The sequence below is a fragment of the Dromaius novaehollandiae genome, chromosome 6 (genome assembly GCF_036370855.1).
Source record: "Dromaius novaehollandiae isolate bDroNov1 chromosome 6, bDroNov1.hap1, whole genome shotgun sequence".
Classification (NCBI taxonomy): Eukaryota; Metazoa; Chordata; class Aves; order Casuariiformes; family Dromaiidae; genus Dromaius; species Dromaius novaehollandiae.
Window position 1 is genome coordinate 39,243,483 of NC_088103.1, and position 20,306 is coordinate 39,263,788.

The 20,306-nt window shown below is 48.2% G+C and overlaps 2 protein-coding genes across 19 annotated transcripts in view; one reads left to right on the plus strand and one right to left on the minus strand.

Moving 5' to 3' along the window:
* The window catches only part of VWA2 (von Willebrand factor A domain containing 2), a 43,027-nt gene extending 38,857 nt beyond the window's left edge, over positions 1-4,170 (plus strand). For 9 of the 13 annotated variants that reach the window (XM_064514266.1, XM_064514265.1, XM_064514254.1 and 6 more), the window contains 2 exons: positions 198-2,417; positions 3,789-4,170. The gene's annotated coding sequence lies outside the window, so the exon portion shown is untranslated. The remainder of the gene's footprint in view (positions 1-197; positions 2,418-3,788) is intronic. The other 4 variants (XM_064514256.1, XM_064514257.1, XM_064514261.1 and 1 more) reach the window with 4 other exon arrangements.
* Positions 9-20,306, minus strand: part of AFAP1L2 (actin filament associated protein 1 like 2) — an 81,854-nt gene continuing 61,556 nt past the window's right edge. The window contains exons 6-20 of one of the 6 annotated variants that reach the window (XM_026096182.2): positions 19,335-19,418; positions 16,813-17,018; positions 16,053-16,232; positions 14,132-14,221; positions 12,879-12,963; positions 11,329-11,433; positions 10,457-10,668; positions 8,546-8,691; positions 7,773-7,884; positions 6,681-6,920; positions 6,393-6,585; positions 5,764-5,931; positions 4,808-4,989; positions 4,007-4,135; positions 9-2,901 (exon numbers count right to left, since the gene is read on the minus strand). In XM_026096182.2, the coding sequence (XP_025951967.2) occupies positions 2,875-2,901; positions 4,007-4,135; positions 4,808-4,989; positions 5,764-5,931; positions 6,393-6,585; positions 6,681-6,920; positions 7,773-7,884; positions 8,546-8,691; positions 10,457-10,668; positions 11,329-11,433; positions 12,879-12,963; positions 14,132-14,221; positions 16,053-16,232; positions 16,813-17,018; positions 19,335-19,418 (2,159 nt within the window). In that variant the 3' untranslated portion in view covers positions 9-2,874. Of the gene's footprint in view, positions 2,902-3,832; positions 4,136-4,807; positions 4,990-5,763; positions 5,932-6,392; positions 6,586-6,680; positions 6,921-7,772; positions 7,885-8,545; positions 8,692-10,456; positions 10,669-11,328; positions 11,434-12,878; positions 12,964-14,131; positions 14,222-16,052; positions 16,233-16,812; positions 17,019-19,334; positions 19,419-20,306 lie in introns of those variants that run through there. The other 5 variants (XM_026096184.2, XM_064514250.1, XM_064514249.1 and 2 more) reach the window with 5 other exon arrangements.

Here is a 20,306-nt window from a genome sequence, read left to right on the forward strand (position 1 = left end):
TGGTAACATAATATCTCAACATTTTATTATAAAACTCTCTAAAGAGCCACTTTATAGGTCACAGTTACAACAAAGGAAATGCCTTGAGTTAGGACAACAATGGGGACACAGAGACATTGTTTAACGTTTCTTGTCTTGGGTAAGTGTATTGTTCAGGACTTGTCTGTGTTTACTATTCCCTGATGGTGATATCCCAGCAGGACCACTGATGTTGAGCAGCCTGTTGAGTGGAAAGCAGAGCAGCTCTCTTCTTGACAGTGACAGAAACCACCGTGAAATGTCTGGACAACTGCTGCCAGAGGACAGCTGCCAGGGATTGTATGGTGAGGATATGGTACTAAGGATATTTAGGGTAGAGAGAGGCTCTCCTGCCAGCTCATTATGCGTCAAAACAAAAGCTTCATGGTGCCTGTGGCTTCCTTGTGGTTCAGAGAGTAAAGTTCCTTGGGTCCTGAGCCGGAAGGCTCAGTGGTTTTGTGCAAGAGCTTTTCCCCTATGCAGACCGTACATAGGGACAGGCTTGACAGCTGGGGCCTATGAACTCCTTCTGATACTTGGGATTAGCATTAGCATGTTACTCAGTCTGTGCTTCAGCAGAGACTTTCAAAATGGGAGGGAGGTCACCTTTCTCACCTCTGGGATACTCTGACCAAGTCGCGTAAGCCCAGAGCCTCTCCACAGAACATCCTCACTCCCCTGAGAGCCACCTCCACAGTGGTTCCTGGAGGCACAGGCCTGCCCTGCTTTGGGCTTTTGTACCTAATTCCTGTCCTTTAGAAGAAGGACCATCCCTTCAGACATGGCTCATGTGTCAGGCCTTTCAAAGGTTTTCAGGCACTTTAAAAACATACAGACCAAATGGGTCTAGCAGAGCCTTTCCCTTTGCTGAGCAGTGCAGAGCACTGCAGAACTGACTGCCATGTGGTTACAAGTGGGGAAGTGCCCTGGGAGGAGCAATCTGGGTTAGGAAGCTATAGCATTTTTCCCTGTCTGTTCTTATCCTGGCTCTAGGTACTGCTCATCGGTGTATCCACAGGGCCCCTGGAACAATTCACATATCCCAGTCAGGTTACCTTTGCTGCTCTAGCCTCTGCAGGGCCAGAAACCAGCTGCAGACCCCCCCCCGCCAGGATGAACTCAGTTACTGAGCCTGGACTCCAGGTCTGAAGGAACATCAGAGGCCATGAGATGTGACAGCAAGTCCCAGGGAGGAGAAGGAAGCAGGTGCATGGATTTCTGACCCACTCTTTTCTATTTCACTGTCTCTAAGTTTAGGAGGCCAGATGTCCAACATCTGTCATTAGAAAGCTTGGCCACGGAGCAGAGGGCTGGGCTTTGCAGGCCATAGTGTTGGGCTTAAAGGTTATATTTTATTTAATAATTTGGATATAAGGATCACAACCCTCCAGGACTTCGTCACAACTGCTGCTGAACCAGCATTACCACAGCACCAAGGCTGCCTGTGGCCCAGCCAGAGATGTGGCAGTGCAAACTCTCCAGCCAGTCCCTGGGGAGAACAGGTCCTACACCCCTCTGAGCCCAGCCCTTGGCCAGACCACTGCTTCCGAAGGGCCCCTTTCACATTGGACACATGCAGCAGACTGTATAGGGCCATGAGCCCTCCTGATGTTGCCTGTGACAAGAAGTCAAATCAGGATCCTTGAGGCCTCCAGGTGCACAGAGCACCTTCAGCCATGGACCAGCAAAGGCCATGGCCCAAGGTTCAGTGGGCTAGTGTGCACAGGAGAGGGCCGTGCCAGGCTGGGGACGAGTCCATGAGAGAGACCGCAGCTGTGGCTGGGTCAAGCTGGCCTGCCATGGCTGTGGGGGGGAGCAGAGGTCAGCATCAGCAAAGCAGTGTTCAGAGCCTGAGGAAGAGCCTGAGGACAGCTTTTTTCTTCCTCTCCTTGGAAAGAGTGCATCAGGATGCAGCTTCCTCATCTGAAAGGTGGGCAGGCCTAGGCCACTGACAATTTAGCAACAAGCCTTCATATGCGATCTTCAGAATAAGTTCCTTAGGTGAAGTAGCTCAGTATCTTCAAGAAAATTAACTGAATCTGTTTGGGAGATCTTCCTTTGTCCAGAGCTCTTAGTGCCAGCAGACTGTAACACATCCTACAGAGCTAGAAAGTGAGCAGGGATCTTTCTTGATATTCTGGAAGATCAAACCTTGCAGCAGACTGATAGCCTTGTAGGAATAAGTACATGGTATGAAGCATCTGGTCACTGATTAAAAATATCTGCTTCATCTGTATGTATAGCTTCCCACTGTTAATTGAGAGGAGTCTCCCCACTGGACACATTGCTGTGTGCTTCTCATTTGTGTTTCAACCATCGCTCCAGTCTGAGTTTCTCCTGCCTGCCTTTGATTGAAGGCTGGATCATCTGCAGCTGTATGATGACAGGCAGGAAGACAGGTGAGACTTTACTGGACTGTAATTTACTATGACAGATTGAAAACCACTGGGGTATAAAGAATAGCAGAGGCCTGTTCTGAATCCACTACTGTCACTAATATAGAAACCTTAATAACTCATTGATAAATCTTCAGAGTAGAAATACACAAAACATCCCTATGTACAATAACATTCTTGTTTACATCAACTGGGTTAGAAATTTGATGCAAGGATTGCCACTAGTTGTTATTCTTTTAGCTACATGATGGGACTTGTGTGGGAAGAGCAGGATCACTTGATTGATCATTTGTATTGGCAGCTGTTAGCTCCACTGTTGCATCTGAGCAGTTGACATGACATAGAGGAGGTGCTAGGTGTGCGATTGTGTTTCACATCCAACCTCTATCTCCAGATGATTGAATTCTCCTTCCATGCATGGGCAATTCCAGTCTTTAGTCCATCGCTGAAAAATGTAGTTCTAACTAGCTCCTTTTTTCTCCCATTCCTGCCAAAGACCAAAGATCAATTAGTCAAAAGGCAAGTCTGTCAGGTAGCAGTAGCTTTAATGTGCATCAGATCAGTTAATGACATCTGCCACCTGGAGTGTTTTTGGACTCCCCAAGCCAGTGTTCAGGGCAGGGTGGGTCAGGGATCTCCCCGTCATAAGCAATACTTTCATCATAGAGTTTATACTCCAGACAGCAGTGGCACTACCAATGAAGGAGCAGGCAAGCAGGCAGAAGCCATGAGATGGGCTGGAGGGTCGTGTGGGATGTTTGAAGGAGAGGTTGAGAAAAGCTCAGCGAGCTTCCTTGGTTCATTACAAAGACTGATCATAATAAGGAGAATCAAGAACAAAGCAGAGAAGGATGATTTGTTCTTTCTGCCTGTGCTGAGCTGTCTCTTGGGGAAGAGAAGGAGCCCTAAAGCAGGCCAGGCATTTTACAGGCTGAGTGGAAGTAGTCTTCCTGCACACCACTCAGGCACTATCCACACACTTCTGGGGTACTCAGGAGGAGACTACCTGATGGAAAGTTATCCACAGCCAGCCTCTGAAAACAGGGAGATATCTTATTTTCAGAAGTGAAAGCTATAGTGAATAAAACTCTTGTTACAGTGCTGCTGCTTCCTCAAGGGACTAAGGCTGCCACATAACTGGGGCTTATGCTGGTAGGAATAGAAACAAAGGCTGAGTTATTTTCCCAGGTGAATAAGATCATCCCTGCTGTGGCTGCCACTGGGCCAAGCTTCCTTGCAATTAAACCTGTAAAGTATTTCACTGCTGTTTCAGTGAAATTAAACCTCTAGTTTATTCCAGCTGCTTTCAACACAGTCAGCATGGCTCAGCTCCAGTCTTAGGAGAACATTTACAGTTCTTAATTTAAATTGCAGCCAGGTCAAACCCAGGTGAAAAGACCTACTGAAGGAAAACAAGGCTGACCTGTTTTGAGCTACGGGACCAGCAGTAAAGACTTGTACTCAGTCTTGGCTCCTTCCCAGACTGAGAGAAGACACGAGACTGCCCCAGCCTGCAGCACCATGGCCTTACATGACAGAAAAGAAGCAGCCAGCCAATATTGATTTTTATCCTGTATAAAATGGTGCATTACCTTAGCTTTCTGTAGAACTGTCCCCTTTCCTGTTACCATGACAGATAAAGGTCTGTTTTTTAAAGCTGTCGCTGAATTGACTGGCGAGCTCTCTGCACTATTTGCCGGACTGGTGGTTTTCACCTGAATCTACAATAAAAATAATAAAAATTATGACAAATTCAGACTACAAAGATCACTGCCTTTCATCACCATTTCCTAGAAAATAGCTTAACACTTATAGCCATAGCCCACTTGTACTGAGAGGCATTTTTTAGTGAAATGCAAATTTGAAACAACACCACAATGTAACATTTATAGTGTATTTGCATGTTGAGGAACATAAGCTGAAGTACAGGGAAGGGCTTCACAGAGAGGTGAACTGCAGTTTGTCATCTTTCCCACATTATTTTAGAGCCTCAGAAGGCCTTTCAGTCTTTGATATAGCCATAATTCCTGCCTGTTCTGTAAGAGAAAGGCTTGTATTTCTGTTTTACAGGAACCAAATCCTCAGAAAGGAATGTATGTGCCTAAATCTCCCTGAGAAAACTACCCCTTTGGTCAGCTAAGCCCAGTAGGAGCTGGGCCCAGAACTGCATGACCCTTGAGTGTATTGCTGAAGGTCCCACAGAGAAATACAGCTGGATGTCGTGAGTCCAGCCACCTTTCAGCTCCTGTAGCGTGGCTGTTTATCTTGTTTCTACAGTTCCTGAGGTAGTGGGCTCTGCAGGTGAGGTGCAAACCCCTGGCTTTGCACAGAAGCTGCTGTGAAGGCCAGCTGCCTGGGGCAGGCTGGCTCCCAGTGGGATGCCCTCCACAGACCTTGGGGGCTGCATTCTCCAGGTGCGTGGTGTCCACAGTGGTGCCCAGTGTCACAGGGCCAGACTCTGCTTTCTTCAGGTTCTCCTTCACTTCCACCAGGCTCAGCTCCAGGTCGACCCTCCTGCTCTCCTTCTTTTTGCACTCTTCTTCTATCTCCTTCAGCCTCTGCTCGAGGCTCTTATCTGCAAAGGCAGGAATAACTCAGTACCTCGCTCCTGCTGAGCAGGTTCCTGGGCGTCCGGCTGAGGCGCCAGCGGCGAGCGCCCAGGCAGAGGTGGGAGCTGTGCACAGCAGCTCCTCAGTGGGCAGCAGTGCAAGGCCCTGGAGCAGCCGTGAGGGAAGAGACGACTGGGGGAGCTTGTGAGGGGCAGGAGGGAGCAACAAAAACAGCATATATTACTGCCACATAGGTTTATCTTGTAGCTTGTCCCAAGAGGGACCGTGCCAGAGATGAGACGTGTGATATAAACGCCTAAACCTTGAGTATACCTAACACTGACACATAATACTGGGCTACTTCCTCCTCACTAGAAGCCACAGCAAGAGGCTGTGCCCATTAGCAATGCCCGGGACACAGCAAGCGCTAACGCAGTCTGGGTTGCATGTTTTGGCCCAGAGCACCACCTCTGCCCAGACTGCCGTGGCGCATAGGCAAGCCACGCTCTCTCAGCACAAGAGGTGCAGGGTGAGCCTGTCCCTCCCATCTTGTGGAACAGGAACTGAGGCTCAGGGTGGCTCTGGGTCCAGTTCAAAGCTGTTTCAGCATTGATTTCCCTGGCAGCTTGACCTGTGTTAATGTGCCTGTGGTCCTGCATGTAGTGTCAGAGCTGCAAAGCACCTTTCTATTCCCAGGTTGGCCAAGTTCATCACCCTCCCTCCTGAAAAAGCTGCCATTCACCATTCCCGTTACTCCCACCTTGGCTCATTTCAACACTTTGCCTTTTGCCCAGCTCTACCTGTGCAACCAGCTAACATTTCCTTCAGCTCCCGCCTCTCCTTCCGCAGCTGGGTGAGCTGAGCCCGGATTTCATCCTTCTCTTTCTCCAGCCGCTCCTTCTCCTCTGTAAATCGCTTCACCTCAGCCTCCGTCCTGTTCTTGCCCAGCTTGGTTTCCACTGCTGCCGCTGCAAATGCAATCCACAAAAACAAGCTTAGCCATGGCACAATCTGAGGGGAAAATGTTTTCAGATGCTTGGAACCAAAACTAATGAGACTCAGGAAAATAATGAACCACAAAACTCATCAGGCTACTTTGGCCTTAGCACAGCAAAGCTAGTTTAGTGCAAACACAGACCAAACTCCAAGGGCAAAGCTCACACCAGCTGCAGCTCCTCACCATGCTTTGGCACATCCCAGCTGCAGCTGAAGTCACCACTTTGCTCTCTTTGGAGGGTAAAGCACTGACCTGGGCTAAAATGGGTGACTGAAGTGCCCTGCAGCAGCCACCTCCCAGCTCCAGCCATTACACATCTGCAGAGTAACCCCCACCAGCCACAGAGAGCTCCCACTTAGCATGTTCAGGCCTGCAGCTAGGGAGGTCGTGCTCCCTCTAGCCTGACGCACGGTGGGATCCCCATGAACTCACTGGGCAGCGCCTGCTTGGGCCGCTCCAGCCTGTCCCTGTGTGCAGGCATCAGCTGCGGGCTGCCCACCACCGTGGTGCAGGCCGTGATCTCAGGGCCTGTCTGTGGAAAGGCAATCTTCTGCTGCTGGGTCTGGATTTTGATGGTGGATGTCCTTGGTGGCAATTCTTCAGGCTCCGGCTTCTCTGAGTATTTCTGGGGACAGAAGAGAAGGGGAGATGGCATGATGTGGCAGGGGAAATTGGCCCTGCTGATGAAGCTTGGCTGTGGACCACAATTCAGGACAGTACCTGCTCCAAGATTTCCACTGTCTTTCTAGAGGGTTCAGCTTCCTTAGCCACAAGGGCTGTTTCAGTTACAGTATCTGCTAAGCCCTTGTTGTCAGCCCGTTCTAAAGATGGAGAGCTTAGAGGTGAAGGCTGGCATGACTGCTTGCCAGCACAGTGTAGGAATGATTTCACTGGGGTGAGATCCAGGTACACTCTGTCATGGTCCCCTTCAAATTTGTTTTCACTCTTGGGTACTTCTTCCTGCAAAAGGGGAATGTTTAGCTGAAAAGGGGCCTGCTGCACCCAGAAGTACAGACCAAGTCTCACTTGAGAGCAGCATTGTCTCAGGTAATCCAGGATATTTTCCATAAACTCTTAAGTGACCAAGGAACAAGAACCCCATTCTCTAAGTTATTCCCTCACAGGAATTTTCAGTGTACAGAAGAGAAGTCTGCTGCTCTCCTTCAATAGACCTTTCCAAAGGTTGCACCAGCATCTCACTAGGGTGTCATGCTATTGTACCTCTAGAAGCCCCCGCCAGATCCTTTGCATTTCCCCAGGGTAATCCCCTCTGCCCATAGCCTGCCTTACACATGGGACCACGCATCAGGAAGAATTTTGTTAGAAAGGCCTCCAAACAACCCACTATCCATCACCAACAAGCCACGTCACTCACTGACAGCTCTGTCTTCATCCTCTCTACCTTCCCACCAACTTTTGCTGTTTGCAGAATTTGACCATGAAGTTTCACTCAACTCACATACATCTCAACTTCCAGAGCCCCCCTGGAAAACTGTCTCACCACCTCTGCCCCATTGCAAAAGCCTGGATTTTTCCCACAGGCTGGGAATTCCCTTTTCCACCAGCTGTTTTTGGCTTTGGAAAGACCTCTCCCTTCACTGCTGAAGCAAGATTCTCCCCAGCCAGGAGATGTCTGCCTGTGACTCACACATGCCTCCCTGATTCAAGCCACCTCTGACCCTGATCACTGAATTTTTCTGTTGCACTGCTAGCAAAACTCAGTCTCTGCACAGCTCACTGCAATAGGGTGGCTACCCGCAGGCTACAAGCATCTCTGCAAGCATGCTAGGTGCTGCAGCCGTGAGACCTTACCACAGGCACATCTGGCAGATCCACATCATCATACAGTTCCTCCTGCTGAATCCTCCCTTTCGGCAGGTTGTCCATATACGTGTTGGGCTCAGAGTACTTCCTCTGCATTAAGCTGTGAACAATTAGCAGGACATCCTATCAGAAGTGATTGGTCTTGCTGCATGGCCACGTCAGGCCAGCTGCTGTGCTGAATTTGGGACTCTCCACTGGCACATCAGTCTGTTAGGCATCTGTGCACAGCGGTCCTGAGGTCTGGACAGGGCCACATGGCCAAATGCAGGAGAGGAGAAGGAAGAGCCATGCAGCAATGTGATCACTGCTCTCATTTCACATTAAGCAGCATCCATGGGAAGGGAACTGTATTTCCCCATAGCTCTTTCCTTTCCTGCCCAGTCCTTCAGTACTGCACTGCACAAAGGTGATTAGCTTGCCGCAGTGGCACAGCAGCTCTGCAAGCGGCGTGGCTGCACGCCCGCAGCACCCCGCCACCAGCTAGCAGCCTGGCTCCATCAACTGGACCCTTGGGGCATGTGCCCCAAGCCCCGTGGCAGCTACGGCTCAGGTTAGGCATGTTACCCTCAGACAAGTACTCTCCGATCTGGCACTGAGCCTTCAAAGCAACCAATCTGCAGCTTTGAAATGAGCTACATAATCTCCTCTGCAGCCAGCCTCTGGCAAACGGAGGGACACCCCCCTCCTCCCTCTAATTTGTTTCCCCTTCCACCGGCTTCTGGCACCCACGCAGGGACCAACATGTTACCGCTGTGACTTACAAGAAGGAATTCTTCGCAGCGCTTACAATGCAGGAAACCCTATCAGCATCCACGTAATCGTAGGTAAATTCCTCTGGGTCTGTTTTTGAACCTGACTCCGATAAGAGAAGGCCCAGCCAATGGCCCATTTCCTCCGAGGACTTGGCCTACAAGGTGATCAGACAGATCATTAAAGGTGGCAGTGGCAGTTCTCCTGGACTAGCAAGGCTAACGCTTACTAAGCCTGAGGTAGGGAAGTAAGCTGACAGTCCTCTTGACCTGCAAGGAGAAAGATGAACTGCAGGATTTTTAAATTAAGCCTAAGAGCAAGTTAAAAAAAGAAAGAAAGAAATAAAAGTTCTGCGTGGGACTGATTTGCAAATCTGGAAGATATCTAAATGCATTTCTTCACTTAAGTCCTTGCTGAAACTTGCAGTCAGTCTGCCTTTTCCTTTCAAAGGTGAAAGGACTCAGTTGCCTACGCAATTAAAATTCTCTCCGTGGCTGGAGATTTTTTAGGCGAGCCACCTTTGGAGAGGAAAGAGTACATTTTTATTTTGCACCAGTAGAGTGCAGTAATGTGATTTCCAAACACAGACTTGCAAGGAGACCCGAGCACATCAGAGACCTTGTTAAGTTCCTTATGCCAGAGCCTAAAACTCTTCCACAGGTGTCTGCACAGGGAAGAAGGCAAGGGGAGAACTGAAAGTGTGATCAGAGAAGAACTTTGAAGCGAGCCCCCACATTTACCACGGTCAATACCACATTCCCAGATGCAAGTCAACAGTCTGACATTTTGGGGTATGCAAAATTAAGAGTTAAATATTGTGCCTTGAAGTTAGCTCTAGCAAACAGCCACATGTACTTCCTGATAGCAAATTATTTCTACCTGAAGCAAGAAAAAAAACGGGCTGAAGCCCATGTTTTGCTTTGATTTTAGGAGTTCTACCAGGAAACACAAAATAAAGTTCAGTGCAAGTGAATCCCAAACTAGAAAGTATATTTTAAGCTTCCAATTTGTTTTATTTAGCACAAACTTCAGTGCCTGGGAAGTCAGCCAGCCAGTCAGTCTGTGCATTGAGTCTGACATCCTAACAAAATGTGGTTTCTCCCATTCACAAAATGTAAATTTTCCCAGCATCTCTTTTCACATCTGTAATTAGGTGAAATTTCTTGGACCTAGACATAACCTGATTCACAAGCTAAACAAAAACACCTTCGGACTCGATGGTCAGCACTTGAAGTCAGTTGTTTAGCTGTAAATATTTCACCCACTGGAAAAATACAGGAAATTGCTCACATTATCCACCTCCTGCTGTAATCAGGCTGTCATCAGCGAGAACTAAGATTAGAGATAAACAGTCCTGGATGCAGGCAAAGGAAAGTAACAGATGGAGATGAATTTACTTGCACTTTCAGAGGCAAATCTGTGATTGGCTAAAGCGGGATGCATCCATCAGCTATGGCTTTGGGTCTCTGTTTTCACGAGATAAAGGAAAAAGTTCTCTATTTCACTTAACCACAGTCTTAAATCCCTACAGTGGGATTCCTCTCACTTGACATAAACCATCTAAAATGTGTCCCATATAAATTAATCATCCAAGGTTATCCTATAGCCAGTGGAGAGAGATGGGCACCTCCAGAGGACCCTTCATCCCATCCTAAGATGAGTGCCTAAGATGAAGGCTGAATGGTCCTCTGGAGATGCCGGCATCAGAGGCAGCCTGGATTATCAGCGTAGGCTAGACACGTTCTAGGTGACCAAAGTCAGATGAACTGAAGTCCTGTGCTTCAGGTTCTGTTTTGCTGGATTGGGGGCTTCTCTGGAGGATCTTACCAGCATTAGCCTGCAGGCAGTGAGAGGTTTTAGGCCTGCTAAGACACCCAAGCTGATGATTTAAAGCCGAGCTGGCTGAGACATATATACCCTACCTCCAGAGTGACCCGTTCTTCCCCGCTGTGCAGGATATGGAAGGAATAGAGATGATCTGGGATTGGCTCTGGGATAATTTCACAACCCGCCAAACTCAGGGGCTGCTGAGCCAGTTTACTTCGGTTCTTATCCTGGTAGAAATGGAGGTGACCATCTTTTATCTGACACCAGCGGGACTTCCACTGACTGTTCACTAGCACATTCAGGTAACCTGCAAGCAAGCACAGGTCACTTCGTCATATTTTCAACCCCACTGTGAGAGGAAATCCAAACTCATTTCACGTACTAGGACGTTTGACTAGTAAGTCAGTTCTGGGATCACTGGAGAACACAAAGTCAGTTCAGCAGCAGCAAAGGGCAAAAGCACAGAGACAATGCAAAAACATGCCCTAGGCCATATAAAAATAGGTGAAAAGGGTGAATATCTGTTCAAAATGGGGCCCTTGAAATTCCAGTCAGGTCTGGAGCAGCAAGCTGGCTGCAGATAATTTGGCAAAGATGGTCCCAGAAGATGAATTCCAGTCTACCCACATAACCCTCTCCCTGCCTAATCCCACATCCTGGCCCAGTATCTATAAAGAGCAGCACAGGTGTCCTCTGTGTACATGTCTGATGTTATCCCCCCTTCCCCTTGGGTCATCTTGCAAGCTCTTACCTTGTAAGCAATGCAGTCACCTTAACATGTAAGAGGTACCATAATCTGCATGGATTTACTGGCAGGGACTGAATGGACTGTGGCCTTTATCCCTCCCCTAGCAAGGCAACTTGGAGCATGTGTGTAGTGGGTGAGATGATGAATAGTCAGCCCTCACTGCACATTAAGATCCAGCCCTGAAACAAGTCACTGCATGGGGTGCATGCTGTCACTTACTTGAAGTCTCCAGAGATCTCTCTGGGCTGTCCATGGAGCTAGATTTTTTCCTCCCAAGGTTCATCAGGTTGCTTAGTTTTAGGCCAGTTGTGCCTTTCTTCTTAACTAACAAAACAAACAGACAGACTTAGGCACAGCTCTTCTGACTCACACCCAGACACACAGCCTGATGTCCCAGCTGGATGTCCTGCCCCAACGCTGCCTGCGCTAGGTCATGTCCCAAACAGCACTGCAGCACATACATCACATGCGTAGTCACCAGCTTCTGTATGTCCACACCTTGCCCTCCCACGGCATCTGAGTCTCTCCCATTCTGCCCCGTAGCAAAGTTCTCCATATTGCAAACCTGCAACTCAGGGTCATGCTGTAATAGTCCAAGGCACAGGAAGATGAAGAGCAAGAAGGCACAGTCCTTAGCACCATTAAATTCAAACAGCTAAGTAATGTCCCAGAAATACATAGCTTATCATTGGCAGAGCAAGACACTTAGCCTACTTTGCTTTAAACTCGGGTTAGTGCCAAAAACCACTGGTCATGGCTGAAGCTGTGGGAAGACTGTCTATACAGATCTTGCTCTGCAGGTGCTAATCTCCCTTCACTTTATTACATGAGAAAGAATTAAATTAAAAATCATCATACATAAATATTTACTGTCTTCAGATAATTCTTTTCCTCTTTTAAGAGACAGACTTTGCGTAGGGAGGGGAAAAGCTTATTTCCAAACAGCCTCTTCAGCATTTATGCACCGGGCAGGAATATCAGTCAGTGCGTGAACATGGATGTGGCTGTGTAATAATCAGGTAACCCTGGTAGGAAGTCAAGTTTGATTTTTTTAGTCCAGATTTTCTTCATCTCTATCATAATAAAATTACATAGTCTTAAGGTAGAGGGATTCAGCAGCCTGGGTCCATCTGTTGGGCTAGGAAAGCTGCAGTGAGTCCTTAGCATAGATCTCTCCCTCTCTGATATGCAGATGGGCCCCATCATCCTTCTAACAGAGCACTCCTCTTTTAATGTATTTACCCGCCCCATTTTATAGATGGGGAATGGAGCTTAAAGCCCAGAGTCAGATGGCCTGGCGTGAGGGTCTAATTCTTCTTTTTGGAGACAGCTCAGCATTTTACATAGGTACTCCAATTTGCTCTACAGAGGTCTATGCAGAAAGTCACTTCGATAGCATTTATACTATCCAAAACTCCCGAAATGGCTTGCCCAAAGTCACACAGGAGCTATGAGGTAGGGCAGGGCATCAAGCCCAGGTTTCTTCAGCCCTAACGCTAGTTCTGCAACTGCTGAGAACACCAACGTCCACCTGTCACTTCACCATGGAAAAAGCTACGAAATCAAATTCACAGACAGTGAACTCGCATGTAGTTTTGGCTCTGCATCAGGGCAGTTTGGGGTTCAGGGAGGAGAGGTGGCAGCTGTAGAGAAGCTACAGAAACCCTCATTCCATGCAGGGTTAATGGCCTGGTTTTCAGCTTTTCCCCAGGGTGGGGGGGGGGGGGGGGAATTGGGGTTTTTTTTGTTGTTGTTTTTTTTGTTTTTACCATCTTTTGCTTCAGTCGTCTCTGGGTGGCCATCTGTGCTGCTCCCACTCTCTGAGGCTGCAGAATATCTCTCGGATAGCTCTACCTGTCAACAAGCAGCACACATGAGCTCTGCAGAGATGCATGTAACCCATCCTTACACAGCAAGTGCCAGCAAGGAATTTGTCTTCTGGCAGGAAGTGCTTGGGCAGGAAATCCAAGGCTTAGGACTTGACACCAGTAAAGCCAGACATGGTACAGATTTGGGATCACAAACATGCACACATCACAGAAAGACGGACAGAGCCACAAATGCTGTGCACGCCAAGGTACCTCATACACACGGGTGCCAAACATGCAGGTAGAGGACTCCAGCTGGCAGAAATCCATGTCTTTCCACAGAAATCACCGAACCTTTGCTGACTTACATCAGCTCAGGATCTCCCCTAAGCTGCATCGGTGGAGGCCTGTGGTTCTTAGCACCTCTTCCTCCCTCCTAAATGGTAGGGTCCCACCTTCTCCACTGCATTCACAAAGACCTCCAGCTGCACCTTCCTCTTGTCCACTCACGCTGCGCCCCTCCCCGCTGTTTCTGAGCGGAGGCGTGGGTGTCCGTGCAGCGCAGGCCGGGACGCCTGGCACGGGCAGAGTCCGGTAGGCAACGCGCCCCAGCTGTGCTCACCTCTGAGGTGCCGCAGTCGCGCTGCTGGGGCCCACTCCAAGTCTGCGTGTCCTGAGCTGCCCTGCAGCCTGTTTGGGCACATTTGCATGTCCTCACATCAGGGCACGGGGAGGAGCAGAGGAGCGGCCAGGTGCCTGAGCAGTCCTACTTCCAGTGTCCACCAGAGACTTAGACGATTTCTTTCTGCTCTGACTATTTTGCCATAAGCTGCCCCCAGAGGAGTATTGCCTTAACCTGAATTAGAGACTCACTCAAGCCCTTGCAACTAAGGGCTTATTTTCCCTTCAAAAAACTCTTGGTCAGCACAGCTGTCCTGTTGGATGAGATAACAGCTGCTCTCTATGCAGGGGAGAGTCCAAGTGCTGAGTCAGTTTGGGGGGGGAAAATGTTGCAACAAAATTAAGACCGCAAAGGAAAATGAAGATTGCTCCAGTAAAGCTCCCTTCAGCAGAATAAGAGTTTGGTTACACTTGTATCAGTCTCTGCACAGATAAAATTACTGTACTTAACAACTCTGTTATTTATTATAGGAACAGGGTGGAAAAGAAGTACTAAAAGTGCTATTTCTCCTCTTTGTAGAGACAAGATGTACCTTTGGGTAATGAAGACGCTGCGAATCTGGAATGTACTGGTTGCCTTCACTGCCTCCTTCAGACTGGAGACCACTGGTCTCCTGGATTACCTGTGCAGAAGACAAAGCCACAGCCTGTGAGTAAAGCTGCATTAACAGAACCAAGTTTCCCCCTCACCTTCCCAAAACAGGCAAAACCACGGCAGTCCAGGAGACACGTGGCAAAATTTGGCAAACTTCACCTTCACTGTGCCATGTTACAGCACCGGAGCTTGGAGCCAGATTGCTGCAGGGACGTGGAGCTTGCATTCAAGTATCAGCAAAAAGAGGGCCTGCCAAGAATAAGTGACAGACCTAGCACTTTCTGAAAGCAAATGGATAAAGCAGGCCAGCTCGTGGGATGCCGACACAGATTCGGGTGGAGTGAGGTACATTGGCAGAACTGGCCTCAAGGCTGCAGGGCTATAAATTGGCTGAACAGAAATTTGAGGCAGGGGAGAGCTGAGAAGAGAGGCATAAACTCTCACTGTCATTGGCATAAAACCTCAGAAAAACCAAGGGTGTGGTAACCAGGTGGCCCCCCCCCACCCCATGCCTGTCACCCGAGCACCTCAAATGAGTCAGAATACTGCAAACTAAATCCCACTTTGATTTATGCTCCCTGAGACCCTGATGACTTCAGTGGAGTTGGAGCAGGCACCCAGCGCCTCTGCACCCCAAGTTAATCCCCGGGCTCTGTAAAGGCTCTTTGTTCTGCTGCCATCGCAGGGAAAGGGCCCCATTTCCTGTGCTGTCCACAACCACTTCACGTCTGGCACTCTTCCTCCCAACAGCCCCCCACACCGCGACATGAAACGGGCTTCTTTCTCTCTCTGCAGCCTTTCCCAAGAAGCCTCATGTAGGCTGGTGCAGGGAGTTCAGTGCTCTTTAGCTGAAAGACCGTCTTTATTCCTATTGCAGTGGTTGGGCTGGGAAGTCCCTCTGCAGCCTCCTGCAAACAGAAAGCAGCAGAGAGCCGCAGGAGGAAGCTAACCCAGGACATGAAAATGAAGTGGTCTATTTGTATTATGGGGTTGTAACGAGGAACAGAGCCGGAGCGTGCAAGGACAGGACTGAGATATGGAGTCCTAGCAAAGCTTGTTGGGATTTAGCCAGAGGAACACCTCTGGGAGATGCACAACCCTGCACAGGAACTGGGGGCATGTAGGGCTCCCACAATTCCCCCTCTCTGTCCCCTCTTTCTCACTTTCCCTCTGCATTAGCAGAGGGTCAAAAAAAATAATTCTAGAGGATTCTTTCAAAAGCCTCTTTCTCTGGTTACCTATTCTTCCCACAGCCTGAGCCACAGCTCCACACGTGGGAGCATCAGCGTTTGCTCCGAAGACGCAGCCTGCGAAGCTCAGAGAGGGAAGGGAGGAACTCCCCGCTCCGCACGCAGGACTCCCGCTGGGCTGCTATGACACACGCGGCAGTTTAGCCCTGGGGAAAGCCTGAAGGAAACGCAGCTCAGGGACCTGCCTTCCCCAACAGCCAGAATTTAAATCCTATGTTCTTTGTTATCTTCTTCATGTACCAAAGCTGCAGGGACTAACTTGGGGTACGTCGACACAGACGGGTTAATACAGATGCTGCCTTGTACTGCCTGTGGTCTGAACCAGCCAGACTGGAGCCTGCTCCAGTCCAGAAACAGCACAGTTGTGTTAGTGCCATACTGTGCCCAGGCACAGTTACTGCTTTGGCTAGGCTGCACGCTCCCTGCCTCCCTAAGGTCTTACAGCCTCTGGCAGAGCCCCATCATAACACGGCCATATAGCACTTGGACCAGCAACACTCACTTGTGCCTGCCACCACCACCTGCTTAGCTAGGCCCTCACACCACATAGCCCCAGCTAGGGCAAAGCCGGGGAGCCCCAAGAGGGCGAGCCCAGAGGGCTCCACTGACCCTGAGCCACTGCTCTGCCTGGTCTTTACTCTGCAGCCCCAGCACAATGACGTCAGCGTTCATGGGGACGATCTTCAGCTTGTGCTCTTTCTTCTTCACTTGCTTTTCCTTGTGAATGACAGTGCAGCCCAGCAAATTCACATCAAGTTGAGGGCTGTGGTCTTTGGAGCTCTTGTAGCACTGAGAAAGGAAAAGAGGTCAAATAAGAGATTGAACAGAAGGCTTTCCTTCTGCTTGCTAGCATGAACTCACCACTAGAAGTGGTCAATGCAACCACATGCATTAAGTGCACTGAACATGAGAAGGCTTAGGTCCTATGAGGCTGCAATGTCTTCTAGCTACACAGACTACACACAGGTTATCTGTATATGTATGCAGACACACATACCTACATACATACATATAGTCTTAATACATCTCTCACATACTGCTACAGGTAACGAAAGCAGTTAGCCTGTGGGTTAAGTATCCCTTCTGCTTAACCATGTGAGAAAGTTTCCCCAGACAGAATCTCCAGGCACCCAAATACCTTGGAAGTTTGGCCACAGACGTGCCCTTGTGTCCCTTGTCCCTCAGCAGCCCCGTACCCACATCACTTCAGAAAATAGAACTGAGACTCTCAAGTTCCTTTGACATTTTTGAAGTGTTACTTCTAAAAGTACTTTGCTTTGGCAGCTAGTTAACATGGCCTGAGGGACCACTTCCCTCTCCAGCTCAAGAAAACAGGTTGTTTTAGGCAGAAAATGGAGGATTTACCTACCAGCAACCTGGTGTCCTTGATAACACACAGCTGTTTTGCCCACTGTCCCAGCCACTTCTTCCTCCACAGGAATGCACAGATGCGGGCATCCTTCATCAGCTCAATGGTAGCCTCAGTGGATGGCCATTGATGGGTGGCTGACTTGCCTTTGCTGCTCTCTTCTTCATCATAAGATTCATATGAGCTACTAACAGCTTCACCATCTTCTACAACAAAAGTAAATCTTTATCACTAAGCACATTTCTAGGCTAATTCTGGGCCTATTGCTCGATTCAGCCATGCTCACACATGCAAAAGCCCCCAGCGCAGGGATGTGTCTTTTGAAGATTTCCTGCAGGAGGATAATCAACAGGAGAATAATTCTCATAAACTCTTTCCTTTCTGGCCCAATATTAATTTCATTGTAACATTTCGTTCCTAATTGCCTCAATTAGCAAATACTCAATAGACACTTCCCAGTTGATCACAAGTTTGAGAATATTCCCTTAGACATTTTCTGATGTTTGCCGCTTTTTCTCCCCAAGATGCTTTTTCTACTTTCCACTTCAAGCCAAATACTCAAAATTTTTAAGGCAATTGCAAGCTACAATCAGCCCTTGTCCTCTGAATGTCAGAAGTAAAAATGATATTTGCAAGGCCATGCAACAAGCAATGATCTATTGTACTTGAGATGTCATTCCACTTTCCCATGCTGGGCTAATAGATCTCTCTGCTCAGCATCTAATGGACAGCAAGGGGCTTTGAAGTGATTCTCATCAGAACTTAATATCTGCACAAAAGTAAAAGTATCAGATTGGTGCAAAATAAAAAGAGAAAAATAACAGTCGGAAAAAAGCAAAAAGCATTAGGAGCTTCACTGAAGAGCAAGTCTTAATTTGCGTTTCTCTGTTCTTAAAATAAAAGGAACTGAGATGCAGTAACAAAGCCTTACGCTATCTCTTCCAATAAAATCTCACACTCTAGCAGCCTTCAAGTGATCAGCACAAAACTGCACCAATTAAACAAACTTTTAAAATAGCCAATATCCCCATCTAAAGGCTCTGAAAATGCCCTTTACAGCATACTCCTCTCACCATGTCCCTACCCTCAACCCATTAGGCAGGCCATCTTTTATGGGAAAATGTTCTCCCCCATAATGCGTTATCAATATGCAGACCATGTTCACAGGGGACCAAGGGCAGAAGTTCAGCTGGAGTAAAAGCAGCAAGGTTCCTCATCCCTAGGAGTATCGAGGAGCCGGGCCTCTGCCTTGCCAGGGACTCCTCCCTACACAGCAGCAGCAAGGATGTCGATGTGCACCTTGTCTTTTAAAACCTCCCTCCTTATCAACACGGGGCTATTGCTAACTGCCCCTCTGCCCCTTCTGGGTGCCTCTGGTGCCCCTCACCTAGGCGTTAGGCCTCAGGCTGCCACCTTCCTCCTGATCAAGTAACAGTAAGAAGTAATTTCTTCTATGCTGACAGCAGGTGCCTTGGCTGCATTCTTTTGTGCACCAACCACAACTGCCTCAGGAGAGGAGCTTTTCTGTACTTAAAGAGCTGCAGGTGTTCCTGACCCGGTGACACTAGTCCAGCCTCACGATAGGAAGGCATTTTTTAGGCTGCATAGCTGGCAAGTGGGGACAAACCTTGCTTAGGTGGCTTGAGAAAACACTGTCATTAGCTGTCCACTACTAGAGCTCACTCCATCCTGAGTCATATAACTCAGACGCTTCAATACAAGACCTTCATTTTAACATGTCAGATACCAACACAGTGCAGAGATGCTCTGATGACACATTCTGCAAAACCAGATTGCGTTTCCCCTCAAGTCTCCTGTTACATGGATATGGGAATCCTCTGACTCCCTCTGCACAGATGCTCACTCCCTCCCTATTTCCCTACACTGCTTCTGAAAAGAGACTCTTGCGCCTCTCAAGATTTCTAGAGTTATTGAGATTTCCAGACTGTCAGCATTGCAAAATGACACTTGCAAACTATTTGGGAACCAGACAGGGTTTTGAAACAAAAACACCCAGGAGGCTTTCAGACACATTCTGGGATGTCCTTATCTAGATCCACCATGCTGCTTTCCTGTTTGGTCTTACCATGGGCTGCCGAGTAATTTAATCAATATAGTCATGCAGGAAATTACAACGATCCAGCAGGTCAGAGCTTCCTCTACCTCTGCAGAGCATCTACGATGCTCGCTGAACCACTACTTGTCGATATAGCTAACATTACCACGCATCAGCTCCGCATTAGTCACTGTAAATGGGGAAACAAAGGCTAAGAAAGTTCTCTTCATTGTTGTCCCGAGCATGCAGAAACAGAGCAAAGAATAATAGCTGCCCTGTGTATATGCAGCAAGGACAGACAGACAGGAGAGGTGGTTACTCTCCAGGCACACAGTGAGCAATGCCAGTGGGAGGCACCTGACCATCTTTGCTAAAATGCTAGTTAAAAAAACCCAAAAAACCAAAAAAAACCTACCAAAAAAAAACCCACAAAAAAGGCACATCAGGTTTTGAAAACACGCCATACCCATCGTTATTGTGGCATAAATAACTCCCTCAGTAACCTGCAACCCTGGCTTTGGTCCAGCCGCAGCCGTCCTACCAAAAAGACCTGCACAGTCAAAAGCAAAGAGAGAGAGAGACAAAGAGAGAAAGCCACAGATAAACAAATACGAAGAACAAGTGAGTCAGTCTTGCTCAGGCCCACGTTCCCCTCCCGTGTCAGTGAAGGGAGCATGCTGTACAATGAAACTTCAAAGAGTGACAAGGGACCAGGAGACATTTTCAACCAGTCTATTTGAACAAGGCAGTTCCTTTTAAAAAAGATAATCATCATCATAATTCAAATCAGACAGGGCAGATGAACTTTTTCAGTTGGAATAATTATTGTTCAGTCGGCAGTCACGTTGCCCTGTGCATTTTCACTCTGTTTCTTATCGCACCCTTCGATTATGCAAACGCAGCACAGGAAAGAATGATAACTGTTTAATATGTTTCGGCCCAGGAGAAAAGGGAAGCAGCAGCAATCGCTGAAGCTGGAAAATAAAGGGCAGAGGCATCCTCAGTGGAGAGGCAGGAATCCCGATGATGAACAAGGGACCCCAAGACCCAGTCTTGCCTGTCCCGGATCATCTTAATTAATTCAACCATGGTTTGTTATACTGTTTTGCAGTCCCAGCTCTGATGCTGTACGACTCTTCTATCTCCTCAGCCCGTCTGGAGGGTTGCTTTGATGTCCTTTCTTGGCAGTGCATTTACTAATTTTACTAATGTTCCTATTTTTGTTTAATTTTACTACGCCCATTTGTTTGGAGATACTCTGCTGTCTTCCAAGGCTCACACTGTAGCTCTGCTAGAAATGCCAAGAGCAGCTCCCCAGACTGCCTGACTCTTTCTGACTCAGCTTGCAGGGCTGGGAGATGCGGGGGGAGCAAAGAGGGCTTGGATGGTTACTGGGATCATATTTTAGCATATCTGGCTAGAAAAGGTCTGGGCAAAC